Genomic DNA, 18,382 nt, shown 5'->3' with positions numbered 1-18,382 from the left:
CCACAATACTCCAGATGTAGTCTCATCGGTGCATCACATAACTGAAACATATTTTCCATACATTTGTACTCAATTCCCCTCACAATAAATCATAACATTCTGTAAGTTTTCCTTAATACTAGCTGTAGCTACATAATAGTCTTTTGTGACTCATGTACTGCAGATGCACAAGTTCCTGCACATTTTGGAGCTACACAACCTCTTGCCATTTGAATAATATGCTTCTTTATAACTCTTCCTGACAGAACAGATAATATCACATTTTCCCACATTATACTCCATTTGCAAGATCTTCACCCATTCATTTAATCTATTTATATGTGTTTGTAGCTGCTATGTCCTGGGTGCTATTTGCGCTACAACCTATTTTTGTGCCATTGGCAAATTTAGCTACCCCATATCTTCAACCTTTTTATCCAAGTCCTTGACATAAATTATTAAAAATTGAGGTGCCAGCACTCATCCCTGTGGTACACCACATAGGGCATCTTGCTAACACATTTTATGTAAGTCTCTTAACTCCTGTTAGCCAGTCATCAACCCCTACACCATGAAAGTTCATTTGCCGCAATAATCTTTGAAGTAGCACTTTATCAAATTCCTTCTGGAAATCTAAGTACACTACATCTGCCACTTAACCCACAACATGCGTTAATCCTTAAAAGAATTCCAATAAATTGGTTAAGCACGATTTCCGTTTCACAAATGCCTGATTATCTTAAATTTTTTGAAATTTTGCTGTAGCATCTTTTATAATAGCTTCTCATATCTTCCCTCTGACGTATGTTAAATTAACTGGCTTTTAGTTTCCTGCTTTCTGCCTTCCTCCTGTTTTGAATAATGGTGTTACATTTACCGTTCTAAACAGGAGTCATACCAGATTCAAAACTTTAACAGTTTCTATCTCTGTAAAAGCTGCCAGAACTGCTGAGTTTCTCCAGCATTTTCTGTGTTTGTTTCAGATTTTCATCATTGTAGTGTTTTGCTTTTACTTGAGTTACATTCAATATCTTACAGTGAACGGCCCTTCCCCAAATGCAGAAAACTTTGAAAATTAGAAACAATGGATCAGATATCTCACTAACCACTTTTTACAAGACCTCAACAGCTCCTCCTATTGAATGTAAGTATAAAACAATATCATAGTTATGGACCCTCAAGTTTGATCTCTGCCACATGATTTGTTCCAGGGACTGTGACAGATTGGGTGGCACTGTGAGCTGCAGCTAATACTATTCAGGGTATTAATTTCAGGGATTCACAGGTTCAATTACCAGAATAGCTGAGATCACCATGAAAACCCTGCCTCCTTAAGCTCACTCCCTGCCTGGGGCATGGTCACCCCCAGGTTAAACTCACTGCCAGCCATCTCTTTTAAATGACTCCATGGTCCTCTGGCAACTTTCACTCATGTAAAACAGTGATAGCCTATTCTGAAAGAAGAGTCATAGCAAACTCAAAACGTTAACTATGTTTCTCTGTCTCCGGACCTGCTGAGTTTCTCCAGGACCCTCTGTTTTGATTTCAGATATCCAGCATCCACAGTACTTTAATCAACATGTTCAGAGGTTTATCACACACCTCTAGAGACTTAAAACCTAGGTCTCCTGGTTCAGGGGCACGGCTACTACCACGCTACCGTAATCTATTTCACAGTTCCTTCATCTTTTAATTATCATTGATTCTAATAATGACCAGCGATGTTGCTTCTGGGATAAATATTGAAATTGGGGCAACTGCACTGTTTTCCTTCAAAATAACATCATGTAATCTTCAACATCATCCTAACACAGCAGACTGCTCCTTAGTTTAATTTCACATCTGAACAATGGCACCCGTGACAGTGTCACACTTCCTCAGGCACGAGATTGGAGTGCCAGGCGTGATTTATGTGCTCAGCTCATGGGGAATGGGCATTGACTCCAAGACCTTGTGATACAGAGGTGAAAGTGTTACCAATGGAGTCAGCTACAACTGATTTTTGTTAACTGAGTAGCCATTTCAGAAGGCAGCTCAGTACCAACCAAATTGCTGAGTCATGCGTAGGCCAGACCGGGTAATGAAAAGACAAGATTTCTTTCCCTGAAGGGCGTGTATGAGCCAGCTTCAATGTAAATATCCACAGAGGGCTTATTTGAAATCTGAGATTTCTGCGAGCATTAGTCTAGACCTCTTTAGATTATTAGCAAATTAATTACTAATCCATTAACCGAGCCATGTTGTTGCTGTTCCTGATTGGAATCGGGGCTCAGGGTTGCCAAATCTGACTGGAGATCTTCCTTGACTGGTTGCTGACTGTTCTGATACTTGATCTCCACACCCCCACTTCCCAAAACCCCCTCAGCATTAGTCCTCCTCTCCTTCCCATGCTTTTGCTTCTCAGCTTTGTAACATCACCTGAAATCACTGAATTAAACATGGCTGTACCTCATACTAGCAACTGGATGTACTGGACGTTGGTGAGGCGTAGGACCACTACATACAGTTCTGGTCGCCCTGCTATGGAAAGGATATTACTAAATTGGAGAGGGTGCAGAAAAGATTGACAAGGATGTTGCCAGGACTGGAGGTTTGAGGTATACAGAGAGGCTGGGTAGGCTGGGACTTATTTCACTGCAGCGTAGGAAGTTGAGGGGTGACCTTACAGAGATTTATAGAACCATGAGGGACATAAATAAAGGGACTAGTGGAGGTCTTTTCCCCAGGGTAGAAAATTTCAAATTAGAATGCATAATTTTAAGTTGCAAGGAGTAAGATTTAAGAGGCACCTGAGGAGCAACTTTTTCACACAGAGGGTGGAATTAACTGCCAGAGGAAGTAGTAGATGCAGGTAAAGTTACAACATTTAAAAGAACATTTGGACAGGTACAAGAATAGGAAAGGGTTAGAGGGATATGGGCCAAACACAGGCAAATAGGACTAGTTGAGTTTGGAAGGCCTGGTTGCATGGACAAGTTGGACTGAACGGTCTGTTTCTGTGCTGTCTGACTTTATGACTCTATCCCCATAATAATTTTAAAGCTATCACTTCTCCCTTTATTTATTTCAGAAAGAGGAAACACAATTCAGCCCAGTTTCATGCAGCAACCCATCTATCTGCATGCGGTTGGCAATGCTGATCTCCTGTGTACTTCCATCTATTCTGTCCCTGAGAATGTCACACTACTTTACTGAATTGAAACTCTGGTTTCACTTGATGTCACATGGTGTACAATTATATCTTGTTGAGATTCTGCAGCAGAGATCCCAGACCCAGGTGTAGCAGTGAACGTTTCTTGAAAGTGTCAGAGAGGCTGCACTGTGATCACTGACAGGTTAATACTTGGTATCAGTAACACAATGTTAATTCTGGGACAATATTCTCACAGCCCTCTATCTCCTGCTTCCTGTCTGCTTCTCGCTGCATTCTGACTGGCTTCATTGTTTTGCTTCCTGCTGATGGTTCATTTTCTCAGGTCAATGTCTGGAGCCATCCATGGGATCATTACCTGGGGTCACACCCTGAGGTAGCTCCTGGGTTTTCAACACATTCACTCACTGGAGTAATTTTCTGTGTCAATCTCTGTGGTTACTTGTGATGTGACTTTTTGGAGTCTCCAATGTCACTACAGCATCAGTCTCTGGGGTCACTCTGGGGTCTCAATGGTCATACTTTAGGGTCACAGTCTGGGTCACTTTCTGGGTCACTCTGGGTCTCAGTGGTCACTCTCTGAATTCACAGACCGGCTCACCATGTGGTGTTTCAGGAGTCTGTCAGCTCATTCTCTAGATCACTCAGTAGTCGCTAATGGAGTTACTTTCCTGCTATCTATCACCCTTGGGTGTTATTCTGACTCTCCAGCTTCATGTAATCTCCTTCTTGTGTGTCTGATCCCTGACTGTTTGATTCTCTCAATCTCTGTTTTTTGACTGTTACACTTTTCTGTTTCCTCTGTCTCTATGTTTACTTCCCACTTTGACCGGAGTTTGAATGATGTTTTACCTCAATCTCAATCGGAGACATTAAAATAGCAAAGCTCGTCAGATGGTTACATTGGCACATTACGTAGCTTCCACTGGAACTAATCAGGAAGCAGCCCTCAGGGGACCAAAAACTTCCCCCATCTGTTATCTTCCAATAAACGCATTTGGCCTTCTCGTCATCTTTGGTATCCTGTATGAAGGAACAAACCTTGTTAAACAGCCTACACCTACCACAGATATAAACATTCACACCTCTGTCAACTGCGCCAGTACAGAACAATCAATGAGTACATAGTAACCTCCTCGAGATAAGAACTTAAGAGGCAAAAACATATTTCACACCATTATGGAAGAAACGTTAGCAAAACCTCCTTCTACAGTGTCCCCACCAAAGATTCTGAAAACTGATATAGCATGGGGTTAGATACAGAGCAAAGCTCTCACTACACTGTCCCCATCAAATACTCCCAGAACAGGAAGAGTACAGTGTAAGCTTCAGAGTAAAGTTCTCTCTATGCTTTTAAACTGAAAGTAAAGCTCTTACTACACTGCCCCAACAAACACTCAGAGGACAGGGACAGCATGGGATTAGATACAGGTTAAAGTTGCCTCCACACTGTCAACATCAAACAACCCAGGGCAGGTAAAGTATGGGATTAGATACAGCATAAAGATCCCTCTACTATTTTGAACACAAAATAGGGTGCCCAATATTCCTTTACACTAAAAGTAAACAGAAAGTAAAGCCCCTCTACATTGTCTCCTTCAAACACTCCGGAACAGGGATAGCATCAGATTACATTAAGTAAATCTCCCTCTACACTGACCCATCAAACACTTTCAGGGCACCATGGGGTTAGATACACAGTAAAACAACTCTCTGTGCTGTCCAATCCTTCACCTTGGACTACTACAATTCCAGTTGCACGAAAAGCCTCAGTCTCCCTTACAAACCTGGTTGAGTTTCAGTGTAAAATTGACCATTTCTGTCAGTTTATGACTGGCTGCTTTGTTACTGATTCTGGCCGTTACCACTTTTGAGTTTAACCAGCCTGTTCCTTCAGTTGCCTCCAATTGCTTGACCCCATCTTTACGGATCTCGCTGTTCAAAAGGGATTCCACGTCGCTGAATACAAAGAAGGAGACTGCAGCAAAGTCTGGTGGAGCAAAGTGATTTGGACTCTGGTCAGTGTTAAGTCATCTGAAATAGTTCCGCAACAATAGTTAATCTAGGTATAAGTCCAATTCCACAGCTCATTGTATCCATTCCAATAATGCATTACAGAATGGTTCCAAATATGAAAACAAGGCAATTTTTAAACATGGTAAAAAAAAATGAATGAGTTGCTTAGCAGCACAGAAGCTGAATATAGCTAAAAAAGGAGAAATGTTCAAAGCTTTGTGCCTTACACTCATCAAGACAGAATTGCAAGAATACCGAATCTCAGAGGAAACAACTGTTTGTACTGCATGAGAAGAGGTCGTAACGTTTGTACCAGTATTGTTTTATTGCTACAAAAGCCCACGGGCATATTTGTGAACTTGTACTTATATAGCGGCTTTCATGATCTCAGCATTTTTGAAAACACTCTACAGTCAATTTAATTCTTTTCACGTGTAGTCACTGGAATCACAGCAGCCAATATGTACAGAAATTTCAACAAAGAGCAAAGAGATAATGAGCCACGCATTCATCCGCTCTATCTTTCAATTCTTATATTCACGGGGTACTTGTGTGACATTGGGAATAATCCAGAGATTACTATCTTTAAGTCCTGCTTTTCAGTTTCCAACCTAACTCCCTACAGTCTGACTGGAGGACCTCATTTCTCTTTCTTCCTATGCCATTGGTCCCAATGTGGACCATGATCTCTGGAAGATCACCCTCCTTTCAGAATTCCTTGCAGCCATTCCATGACTTCCTTGGCCTGGGCACTCAGGAGGCAATATACCATCCTGGAGTCATGTTTATAGCCACAAAGCACCTGTCTGCTCCCTCACTAACAAATCTCCAAACACGATTGTCCTTTCACACTTCTTTTGACTTCACCTTACCTCAGCCACCAAGCAGCTGGACCACCCACAGTGCCACAGCCTTGGCCCTGATCAGCCACTACAAAAGAACTCCCACTTTCACCATTTTTCAAGGCCAAGAAACAATTTAGAAGTAAAATGCACAACCCAGAGCAGGAATAGACCATTCAGCCCATCAAGCCATTTCTCGCAGTCGATAAAATCGCAGTTAACGTGATTGTGGCCTTAACTCCACTTTCCTGTTTCCACCACCTCCCACCAACCCCACCCCCTCCCGTCACATAATCCTTGACAATCAAAGCTCTGTCAATAAATAAATTCAATGACCCATCCTCTGCTGCTCATTTGGGCAGGGAAATCTAAAAACTAATGAGCCTCTGAGAGAAGAGACTCCTCCTCATCTCCCTCTTCAGTGGGAGACCTGTGGTCTCTAGTTCTAGATTAACGGGGTCAGTTCGCTCAGTTTCTTTTATTCATTCAATGGGATGAAGGCGTCACTGACCGGGTCAGCATTATTACCCATCCCCATTTGCCCAGAGGGTCGTTAAGAGTCAATCACCCATTGCTGTGAGTCTGGAGTCACATGTAGACCAGACTAGATAAGGACATTAATTAGCCAGATGGGTTTTTCCCAACAATCAACAATGGATTCATGGTCACCATCTGACTCTTAATTCCAGATTTTTATTGAAGTCAAATTTGACCATCTGTCATGGTGGGGTTCAAACCTGGGTCCCCAGAACATTACCAGGGTCTCTGAATTAACAGTCCAGCATAATACCAATAGGCCATTGCATCTCTCAGTTGGTTGGATGCAGAGTAATCCCAACAGTGTGGGTTCAATTTATGCAACAGCTAAGTTAATCATGAAGGTCCTTCCTTCTCAACCTCTTCCCTCACCTGAGGTGTGATGACTCTCAATTTAAAACACCACCAGTCACCTCTCCCCAATGAGAGAGTAGCCTGTGGTCTGGTAGGACTATGGTGAAGTTACCTTTAGGTTTAGGTTCCCTCACAAGGGAAAACATCCTTTTCGCACCTGTCCAGTCAAGTCCCTCAGAATCCTACATGTTTCAGAAACATCTCTGCTCATTCTTGTAGACTCCAATAAGTATAGACCTATCTCCTCAAGTTTTTCTCATAAGACAACTGCCTTCATCCCAAGAATGCTAGCATAGAAAGGGAGGAATGAATGAGGGTAATGGAAGGAAAGGGCCGTGGTGGGGGGAGGGGGGCGGGGAGAGAGAGAGAAGAGAGGCGGGGAGGGGTGGAAGGGAAAGAAGGAAGAGAGGAGTAGCAATTCTAAACACAGGGAGTTCAGAAATACAAATCTGCATGCAGAAGAAACTAAACATTTACCAGAGTTCTTTGCTCCTATGATCGTTCTCCAGTTTATCTCCATGGTATTATTCCAGACCTCGATTCGTACCAACTCGTCTGGCATACTTTGATTATCAGACACCCAGATCTTAGCAGCTAAAAGTAAAGATAAGACCTTGTGAAGAATGCAGTGCCTATTGAAATTGCCATGCGTCTTTCTCTCTCACAGGTTTACTTGTCTTTGACATTACTCGATGATTCATTCCGAGCCTACCTAGATACTCAGAGCATCCCTGGCTTCCTTTTCTGCACTTTGCCCACTCAGCCTGAGACATCAAGCTCATTACTTCTGAAGAAGAGTCAGATCGAATTCGAAGCATAAACTCTTTTTCTCTTCACAGAATGCTACCAAACTCTACTGAATTTCCCCAGCACTGTCTGTTTGTTGTCAAACATATTCCTTTGTTTGCAGAGAATGAGTCCCTGTGCATTAATGTATGTTGTTTCTCGCATGTGTAAATGAGCCATGTTGCAAGCTTGACTGACTCTCTTAACAATGGTTGTTAGCATTGCTATTACCACGCTCAGGACACTCCACCTAGTAGATAACCGAACAATGTTATGCATGAATTTCAGTGTTAGTGCAGAACCTGGTATGTAGCCTACGTATCTCAACAAGTATCTGACTGAATGAAACAGGACGTTCCTTCCTAAATAAAAACCGAAAGACTGTGGATGCTGTAAATCAGAAACAAAAACAGAAATTGCTGGAAAAGCTCAGCAGGTCGTCTGAGGAAGAGTCACCAGACCTAAAATGTTAACCCTGATTTCTTTTCACAGATGCTGCCAAACCTTCTGAGCTTTTCCAGCAATTTCTGTCTTTGTTTAGAATGTTCCTTCTGTTGATTATAACAGGCCATTTAGAGACCCCAACTAACCAGCCTGCATTTGCAAAACCTGAAACCAAAAATCTGCTGATCGATGTGATTGCTTCAAAATGCTGAGGAATGTGAACTTCATGTCCAATGTGAAAGACAGTCCCTCCGGCAGTGTATGCTTCCTCAGAACTGCAGTGTGATTATCTGCCATGATCTTGTGCTCAAAGCCTCTGGAGTGAGACATAACCCAATCGTCTCCCTGACAGGCATTAAAATAACCCACTGAGGCCCAGAAGCGGCACACAAACACTGAGTCACAGCACAGCTTACTGCTGTTGTGATATGTTTCAACAAATAATAAGAGAGAGGGGTGTTAACTTCATTTATTGGGGCAGATAATTCACAGTCACAGGTGGAGGGGGTGGAATGTTGAAACAGGGAAGGGCGAACAAGGGAGCGGAAAGAAAGATTCCAAGACAATCACCGTGACAGGGGTGTGGGAAAAGGAGGTAGAAACCTGTTTACAACCAATATTCACAGACAGTCACTTTTCAAGAACCGATACATGTGAATTTGGAAGGAGGAGGGAGGATCTCATTGAAACTTACAGAATACTGATAGGCCTGGATAGAGTGGATGTGGAGACAATATTTACAATAGTAGGAGAGACTAGGACCAAAGGGCACAGCCTCGGAGCGAAGGGATGACATTTTAGAGCTGAGATGAGGAGGAATATCTTCAGTCAAAGGGTGGTGACTGTGGAACTCATTGCCACAGAAGGCTGCAGAGGCCAAGTCATTGAGTGTCTTTAAGTCAGAGGTAGGTAGGTTCTTGAATAGGAAGGTGATCAAAGGTTACGGGGAGAAGGCAGAAATGGACTAATTCTGTTCTATGTTGAATGGCCTTGTGTTCAGAAACAGGAACTCAGATTGGTATCAATTTCCTTAGCAGTGTTTCTGTGGAAATGTGATAATCAAATATGATCTAGGAACTTGCTCAGCTCTAAGACACAGCCTCATTGACAATAATGTTTCTACATGTTACTCAAAACAATTCTAGGAAACATTGTTTAAAATTTTTAATCAGATGTCACCATTTTAACTGACACATTTCTTTAATTAAAGTGCCAATTGGCTCAGAAAGTGCAGACCATAAAACCAGAAATAAACAACCTTGCCTTTGATTAAATGACTCCTTCTGTGTCCACTTGACATCTAGAATGTTAGTATTTGTACTGAGTAATATTTTACCAAAAGAGTCTTCTGAGATTGACTTTCTTCCTCCACTGGGCAAAGTCAAAGCAATAGCCATTGCCGTATTCTCCAAAAGATCCAAGATGGTCGTTACGACATTTAACCGTTGACTGGCCGTCATGTTCTGTAGCCGTGAATTCCTATTGAGGAAACCATTTGTCAAGTTTGTGACAGCCTAAGGATAGAAAAAGAAATGGCTTCTTGAACTCATGGGTCTGTTTTATTTGCCTTCTTATATTCATTTTCTCTCATTCCTTTTATCTATGAACCGTTTCCTCCTCAATTATTTTTTTTTGCTTTCTCACCTCCTTTTCCCACACCCCTGTCACAGTGAATGTCTTGGAATCTTTCTTTCCGCTCCCTTGTTCGTCCTTCCCTGTTTCAACACTCCACCCCCTCCACCTGTGATTGCCAATTATCTGCCTCAATAAATGAGGTTAATGCCCCTCTCTCTTACTATTTGTTGTAAAATATCACAACAGCAGTGAACTGCAATTCACAAAAAGAAACTTTGAAATTAAAGAGAAACAGCCAAAGTAGGCATTTTCACAGAATCACAGAATTGTAATGGTGCCAAAGGAGGCCATTTTCTGAATCATTTTCTGAAGAAGGGTCTAGGCCCAAAACGTCAGCCTTCCTGCTCCTCTGATGTTGCTTGGCCTGCTGTGTTCATCCAGCTCTACAGCTTGTTATCCCCTTCGAAAGGAAGTTTGTAAAATGCCAAATGAACAAACAAACAAAGAACAAAAAAAATTATAGCACAGGAAGAGGCCCTTCGGCCCTCCAAGCCTGCGCTGATCCAGGTCCTCTATCTAAACCTGTCGCCTATTTTCCAAGGATCTGTATCCCTCTGCTCCCTGCCCATTCATGTATCTGCCTAGATACATCTTAAATGACGCTATCGTGCCTGCCTCTACCACCTCCACTGGCAACGCGTTCCAGGCACCCACCACCCTCTGCGTAAAGAACTTTCCACGCATATTTCCCTTAAACTTTTCCCCTCTCACCTTGAAATCGTGATCCCTAGTAATTGAATCCCCCACTCTGGGAAAAAGTTTCTTGTTATCCACCCTGTCTATACCTCTCATGATTTTGTAGACCTCAATAAGGTCCCCCCTCAACCTCCGTCTCTCTAATGTAAATAATCCTAATCTACTCAATCTCTCTTCATAGCTAGCGCCCTCCATACCAGGCAACATCCTGGTGAGCCTGCTCTGCACCCTCTCTAAAGCATCCACATCCTTTTGGTAATGTGGTGACCAGAACTGTACGCAGTATTCCAAATGTGGTCGAACCAAAGTCCTATACAAACCTAGGTACATCCTAGGTACATTTGCCTGACAGGTCGAGCAAATGACTCACCCTTGCTTGCAACAAGCTTAAAATGAAGTCAGGTGCAATCCCAGGACAAAGACAGAGCTGGGGTCTAGCCTATGTTATCCATATTTTGGAATACGTGGATGTCTGGTGTATCTGGTGTATGTCTGGGGTGGCACGGTGGCTCAGTGGTTAGCACTGCTGCCTCACAGCGCCAGGGACCCGGGTTTGATTCCACCCTCGGGTGACTGTCTGTGTGAGTTTGCACATTCTCCTCGTGTCTGCATGGGTTTCCTCCAGGTGCTCCGGTTTCCTCCCACAGTCCAAAGATGTGCAAGTTAGGTGGCTTGGCCATGCTAAAATTGCCCATAGTGTTCGGGGATGTGTAGATTGGGGGATGTGTCTGGGTATGATGCTCTGAGGGTCAGTGTGGACTTGTTGGGCTGAAGGGCCCATTTCCACACTCTAGGGGATTCTATGATCAGATTAACTCATTTGATTTGATTTATTATTGCCACACGTACCTGAGTACAGTGAACAGTTATGTTTTGCATGCAGAACAGGCAGACCAAACCATACAAAGTACATATGGTAATAGAATAGACCGAGGAATACAATGTTATGGCTTCAGATAAGGTGCACAGGCAGCGAGATCAACATTAAGTTTAAAATTTGAGAGGTCCATTCAGAAGTCTAATAAAAGTGGAGAAAAGCTGTTCTTGAATCAATTCATATGTGTATACAAAATTCTATATCTTCTGCCCGAAAGTAAAATATCGAAGCAAGTATAACCAGTGCGGGAAGGGTCTTTGATTCTGTCGGTTGCTTTCCCGAGGCAGCGGGAACTGTAGGTGGAGTCATTCGATGGAAGGCTGGTTTAGCCCATTGTTTTAATTGTTTACCAACTGTGTTTGACTATGTGCTGATAGAAAGCATTAATTTGGGTCTCAATTGAGTCCATAGAAAGAGATATTCAAAGGCCATCTTGTCGTACACTGGTTGTGTCCGTACCCCTCGACTGACAGAACCGGCTTCAAGTCCCACGGGCGCCAGAGGAGTGTGATAACATCTCTGAACAGGTTGATTTAAAAAAAGGTCAATTAAAAAACATTAAAAAATTTTAAAACTTAGAGACATTCACTGAAACTATAGTTGATTGAGTTTGGAGGAACATGCTTGTACTGTTTCACTCTGTAAATAAATGTAGGTCTACTTTCAGCTTGTCTCTGGTATCATTCTTCACTGACTGGCTTTGCAGAGTAGAACAATCTGCAGCAGAACCATGTCACTTTTGCAACAAATAAAAATACTGGCCTATAATTCCTTACCTGGATATCGTCTGTGAAGCTGAAATTCTGACAGACTCTATCAAGTAATCGGTGAGCTGCTTCTATTGCGGAGCAAGACCCATTACCCTCAGAGTTTGGCTAGACAGTGGAACAAGACAATAGTTAAAAATCACCCCTTCTCATTGATAACCATTACTGGACAAATCAACCAAGAAAATCCACAAAAGCAACAGTCCCAAGAGCAAAAGCCTGGAGAATCAACTTTGTAGCATCTGGAAATAAGGGACATGACGTTGCTTATGTCGCTAGTGGTGACACTGGGACTACATCAGACAGTCTAGTTCTATCTCACTGGAGTTCATGATATCAGTGTCAGGGAACCTTGTTGGTATAGGATGTGTGGGCATTCCAAGTTAGGATGGTTTGTGACCTGGAGGTTGGTGATGCTCCCAAGCGTCAGCTGCCCCTGTCCTACAGGTGACAATTTTTCCAGTTGCTGCCGTAGGAGTCTTGGTGAATTGCCGCAGTGCATCTTGTTAATAGTGTACTTTACTCCCACTGTGCATCACTGGTGGAGGGAGAATGTTGAACGTGGTTAATGGGAAGTCAATCAAGTGGGCCGCTTTATCCTAAACTGTATCCAGCTTCTTGAGTGCTATTGGAATGACACTTATCCAGGCAAATATTCCACCACACCAACATCTTCCTAGCTACCATTAATTCTGAGGAAGGTCACCAGACGCAAAACATTAACTTTGATTTCTCTTCACAAATGCTGCCAGGCCTGTTTCCAGCAACTTCTGTTTTTGTTTTTCATTTACAGCATCTGCAGTTCTTTCAGTTTTTATTTAATATTCCTCCACATATCTGACTTGTGTTTCATGGATTAGTGTATAGGATTTGGAGAGTCAGAAGATGACTTACTCACTGCAGGACTGACCTGCTTTGGTAGCCCCTGAAATTATACAGCCGGTCCAATTCAATTTCTGGTCAATGGTAACTCCCAGGATATGGATAGTGGGTAATACAGCAATGGTCATGCCATTGAACGTCATGTTCAGACTTTCTCTTGTCGGAGATAGTCATTACCTGTCACTTGTGCAGTGTGAATACAACTTGCCACTTATAAACCCAAGCCTGAATGTTGTCCAGATTATGCTGCATATGGACATGGTTCAGTAACTGAGGAGTCATGAATGGCGCTGAACATTGTGTGAACATCCTCACTCACAATGGACAGATATTCACTGATGAAGCAGCTGAAGACGGTTGGGCTTAGATGTCTTGGAGCTGGGATGACAGATCTCCAACAATCACAACCATCTTCCTTTGTGCCAGCTACAACTTAAACCAGCAGAGAGTTTCCCCTGATTGTGAATGAGTCTAGTTTTGCTGGAGCTCCTTGATGCCAAACGTGGTCAAATGTCAACTTTATGCCAAGGGCAGTCACTCTGCTCTCACCTCTGGAGTGTAGCTGTTTTGTCCATGATGTTGCTTTTGTCACAGTTGTAATGCAGAAAAAGTAACACCCCAGTTTGCACACAGGAAGTTCCCATAAACAGCAATGCCAAGTGCTTAGATAATGATAAACTATTTAACATTTCGTATTGAGGACTAAATCTTGACTTGGACATTACTGGAAGCTCCCTTGTGCTTTCTCCACAGGAGTGCCACTGTGATCTTGGTTCTGCCCATGAAGGCACATGGGATCTGCGTTTAACATCTCATTTGACAACCAAGCCTAAAGACAAGAAAATTTGAACCTCTCTGGGAACAGAGTGGCTTCCCAGGCCTCGTTCCAATGAATGAGGTGGGGGATCAGGTTGTAGGGGCAAACCAAAAGAGATAAATATTCAGTGGTTGAGTTGTCCTTATCACAGCAGGGGAAAAGCTTCCAAATGACGTCTCTTTTAATTTGAACATTCTGATGCTAGATAACAAGGAAGTTCTAGTTTCCCGGGAAGTTAACTGCTGATTTTTAAAATATTATTTTCTTTCGTTCAACCTTTTAAACCTGCAAACATTACAGTGACCATTATAATCATCCTGCAGCCATTTCAAATCTGTGTTCATGTTAAATCAAATATCGTGGGTACAAAGAAATGTACGCCAGTAAGCATAATGAGTGAGTCAGTTTGAGAATAGAACAATATGGGTCACATACCTGTTTGAGGGCTTGTGAATGCTTCCCACTACACTGTGTGAGGGTGGAATTGTTTGGTTTTTCTGGGTTGGGACAGTTGAGAGGTTGCACTGTAAAAATTAGAGTAGTTAAGAGATCTTTCAACATTAGTGCCCAGTTAAAAACTCTGCCATCTTCCTACTATGGATTACTGATGACCATCTGAATGGGCAGATGGAACCCAGTTTTGACATCTCATCTAAAGGATGCTCCTCCAACAGTGCAGGACTCCCTCAGCACAGCACTGGGGCTTGGGAAGGGAGGAGCATCAGCTTAGATTACACTCTCAAATCCTGGCATGGCGTTTCATATCACTGCTCTTCTAACCCAGAGTGGGGTCTGAACTGACCCAAACTGACATACACAATACCAACTAGCCTGTTTAGAGATTAGTCCAAATTATAAATTAATGAAGATCAATTTTTCAGCATCCATTAACTCCTGTAATTCTGTCAAAGAGGGATGTAGCATCTGTGGGAAGGCATGTAAATAAAATGTGCTCCTCAGCATCAAACTCATGATTCTTGGAAACCAGCAACTGAAGATGAAGTTAATTTCAGCTCTACAAGTTTTCTGATATCCTAACGTTCCCACCATTACCCTTTCTGATCCTCTCCTCCACAGAACTGAGCTCACAGTCATTGCCAGTTGCCCAAAATTTCTCTGGGGCCGTAGGCCTCAGACATCTATGGTCTATCAGGAAAGTACCTGTACATCACGAGCCTAGGCCGAGTAATGGGCCCAAACTAATTTCTACCCCAATATGTGTAGCTGACCTCACCAAGCTGACCCCATCCACCTCCACCTCCACCACCACCACCACCACCACCACCACCCCAACATACACAAAAGCCCAATCATCCAAACCTCCAGTGCCAATAAACATTTCCATGCAGCCCTGCGTATTAATCATTGCCATTACCTGTGCAGGTCTTTCCTGTCTGTTCTGGAACTGGATGAAATCCTGCCCGACAGATACAGTGGTAACTCCCAACAGAGTTATGACAGGTTGCATTCCTGCCACACACATCTTTATCCTCACACTCGTCCACATCTGAAGTGAAGAGGGAAAGAGATCACAGCAACTGCTCCACAGCTCGATTGAACAAACTTGGACAACACAGGCTCCCACTTGAGCCAACGCTTGTAACTTGCTGTTAATAATCCATATTGCATAAACTTTGCAGCACAGAAACAGGCCATCAGTCTGTTAGATGGATGGTGGTCTTGATATTCCACCTAAGAGCCTCCTCCAACACTGTCTCACTGCATCAACATAGCTTTCTATTACTTTCTCCCTCATGTACTCATCTACCTCATGCATCGATGTTCAATTACTCCATGCTGTAGCAAGTTCCACATTTTAAGAACTCTTTGGCTGACATGGTTGCTCCTCAACTCTTCATTGTGTTTCTGAGTAAATATTAAATATATATGTCCTTTAGGTTTGAACGGACCCCCAACCTAAGCTGGATTCTGACTCAGGACCACTGAAAGAATGGCGATATATTTCCAAATCAGGATGGTGCAGCTCAGAGCATAATTGTATTTCCTTGCATGCAAGTTGTGGACACTATCTGGGATTTACTTGTGCCATTTTATAGAAGAACAGAGTAGAAAAGTGGAGTGATTGTTACGTTAGGAGGTGAATGCTTGTAAAGTGTATCTCTATAAGTGAATGCCTTGAAAAGTGTGCAAATATTGGCTCCAGTTGTACATTCAGTTACAACTTTCTGGAAAATTGCAGTAATAATTTCAATGGTCTGATGCTCTTGTTCTTCTGGATATTGGAGATGTGTCGAAGAAGTTTTGTGGAGCTGCTCCAGCACATTTTGTAGATAGTGCACACAGCACTGACAGTGAGCTGACGGTAGAAGCATGAATATTTAAGATTTTGTCTGTGGCATTGATAACCAAAGTGTTAGATACTGCACTTACGCTATAGTGATTTAATGGAACAATTAGAGTGTCCATAGGTGAGTTCAATCTGTCTTGATCATGCATTTTCACCTCTCTTCATGCACACTTCCTCCCCTTTCAGGAATTTTCGGGAAGGTTTTAAAGGGTTAGCAAGCTGATTATTAGCTTCTGTTAGCTTCTAAATTTCAATGTGTAGGCTCAAATTACTGATTTCTCATCATAGATCAACTCTTCTTTAAGAGCGGCCCATGTTTGAAAGACACAAAATGGCCAACAAGGATTAAAACAAAATGGGACAGCCTGCTCTTACATTAAGTGAATCATAATGGTACCTTTAAACAGGGCTACTCCAAGACCTTGCAAGTATCCATCTGAGATAGTTCGATCAGAGGATGCCTAAGGCTACTCAAGTGATTGATTCCAGCCTCATTAATGAAAGGATTTGTCCCATTAGGTGAACAGCACCAGTTAGAACAAGGAGTGTAAATAACAGCCCACAAACCAGCCAGCCTAACTCATTAAGCAGCTGTGAAGACAACAGCTAAAGTTATTTTGTAGTAATTAGTTGTTCCTTGAAGTTATTCACAATATCAAGAAATAGGTTCTAGTTAAAGATTCTTCAGACAATCATAGAGATAGATTTCAACATAAGTGTAGATACACTACAACCAAAGTATTAATAGAAACATTAGGGGAAAAAACATTTAAACCTAGATGAGAAAGTTAATTGATCTCAAGAAACACTTTCCCTTATCTCTAAAAGGATGCCTGGCATGCCCTGAATGAAATGAATTGGTCGCAACTTATTAGTGACAAAGTGCTAACAGTAGAAGTAGTTGTATAACTTTACACTTTACTAACTAACCTTATAACAGAAATTAATACGACGAATCTTATAGCAGTTGGTTAAAACCAACTGTCTTTTGTATTTTTTTTAAACAATGGAAAATACAAGAGGAATAATTGAATTTGATCAAGGTAGCACATGGAATACAATGGATAACAGAATTCAACCAGTCCTTAGAGAGAAGCAAGTCAGGGACAGACCAGGAGTATAATCAGTAACTTTGGAATGCTAATTAATAAGATGCATAGAAAGATCCCAAGGCCTGGAGATTAACAATGTCTGTTAAACACCAACAGACCATGGGAACCTAGGGCTGTCCATAGGAATGCCCATCATTGATCAGGTGTTTCAACAGATTGGGTGTATGGAATCGGGGCAAGGACAAATTGACCACATTGTATGTGATTAATGTAACAGAAAATGTATAAAAATGTTGTATTTAACTGTAAAAATCAGAGTGTGTCATTGATCTTTCTTTCGATTTGAGCCAAAGATTAAGGGAATAACTGTGTTCTCACATCGAGGCTAGATTCAGGGAAGATCCTTTGACCCTTTCCCTGCATTAACTGGTTCTTGCTTGTATAAAAGTCCGCCACTTGCCTGAATCCTGTCTGTCTCCTGAGTCTTTGTCCCCAGTTGAGGGGTACACTCCTACACCTTCCTCTCAGGAGCCACCCAGTGAAATTCCAGTGTGTCACGTTCAAGGCAAGTACACCCTTCATCACAAAGGGCACCAAAACCATTCACCAGGGCTATTAGAGGACATACAACAGAGGGAGCTAGTTGGAGTTCAGATGCAGATCAACCATGATCTCGTTGAAAGAGGCTGATGTTTCTGGGGTTGAATGGTCTTCTCCTCTGCCTACAGGCAGCCTACTCTTTAGTAGCCACAGAGCTCAGCATTTCGGCCCTGGATCCAGACTCAGATTCCACGGAGGCAACAACAGTTTGGCTGATTCCAGTGGATAATGCTTATAATGAGGGCTGTGGTCAGGAGTGCACCAAGTTTAGAAATGGTCTCTGAGCATCTGGCTGCGACCTGGTATATTTAGATCCTGGGTCCATTCTCCCTGGCACTACATGCACAAGTTTGGGCCCTGTGGAAACTACAGAACCTATAATAATGATCACATCCAATCTCTGTTTCGAAATGTCCCACCTGGTCCAAGAACATTTTGTTTTCTTCTATTCTTAACGTCTTTAGAATATATCAAGAAAACTACAAGGCAGAATTAGAATGAACAGTCAGAGCTTTTCTCCCAGGGTACAATTACCAATGGACATAGGTTTAAGGTAAAAGGGGGAAAGTTTAAAGGAGATAACACAATGTGGAGCTGGAGGAACACAGCAGGCCAGGCAGCATCAGAGGAGCAGGAAAG

At 42.4% G+C, this 18,382-nt stretch overlaps 1 protein-coding gene across 1 annotated transcript in view; it reads right to left on the bottom strand.

Annotated features, from left to right (window-relative positions):
- The window catches only part of LOC109917065 (adhesion G protein-coupled receptor E1-like), a 47,390-nt gene that overhangs the window by 23,265 nt on the left and 5,743 nt on the right, over positions 1-18,382 (bottom strand). The window contains exons 5-11 of the mRNA XM_048617824.1: positions 15,159-15,290; positions 14,219-14,307; positions 12,094-12,192; positions 9,446-9,623; positions 7,357-7,473; positions 4,918-5,120; positions 3,983-4,153 (exon numbers count right to left, since the gene is read on the bottom strand). Coding sequence (XP_048473781.1) covers positions 3,983-4,153; positions 4,918-5,120; positions 7,357-7,473; positions 9,446-9,623; positions 12,094-12,192; positions 14,219-14,307; positions 15,159-15,290 — 989 coding nt within the window. The remainder of the gene's footprint in view (positions 1-3,982; positions 4,154-4,917; positions 5,121-7,356; positions 7,474-9,445; positions 9,624-12,093; positions 12,193-14,218; positions 14,308-15,158; positions 15,291-18,382) is intronic.

The sequence above is a fragment of the Rhincodon typus genome, chromosome 38 (assembly GCF_021869965.1).
Source record: "Rhincodon typus isolate 14 chromosome 38, sRhiTyp1.1, whole genome shotgun sequence".
In the NCBI taxonomy this organism is placed as follows: domain Eukaryota; kingdom Metazoa; phylum Chordata; class Chondrichthyes; order Orectolobiformes; family Rhincodontidae; genus Rhincodon; species Rhincodon typus.
Note: the sequence above shows the minus strand (reverse complement) of the source record. Positions and strands in the feature narration are given on the sequence as shown.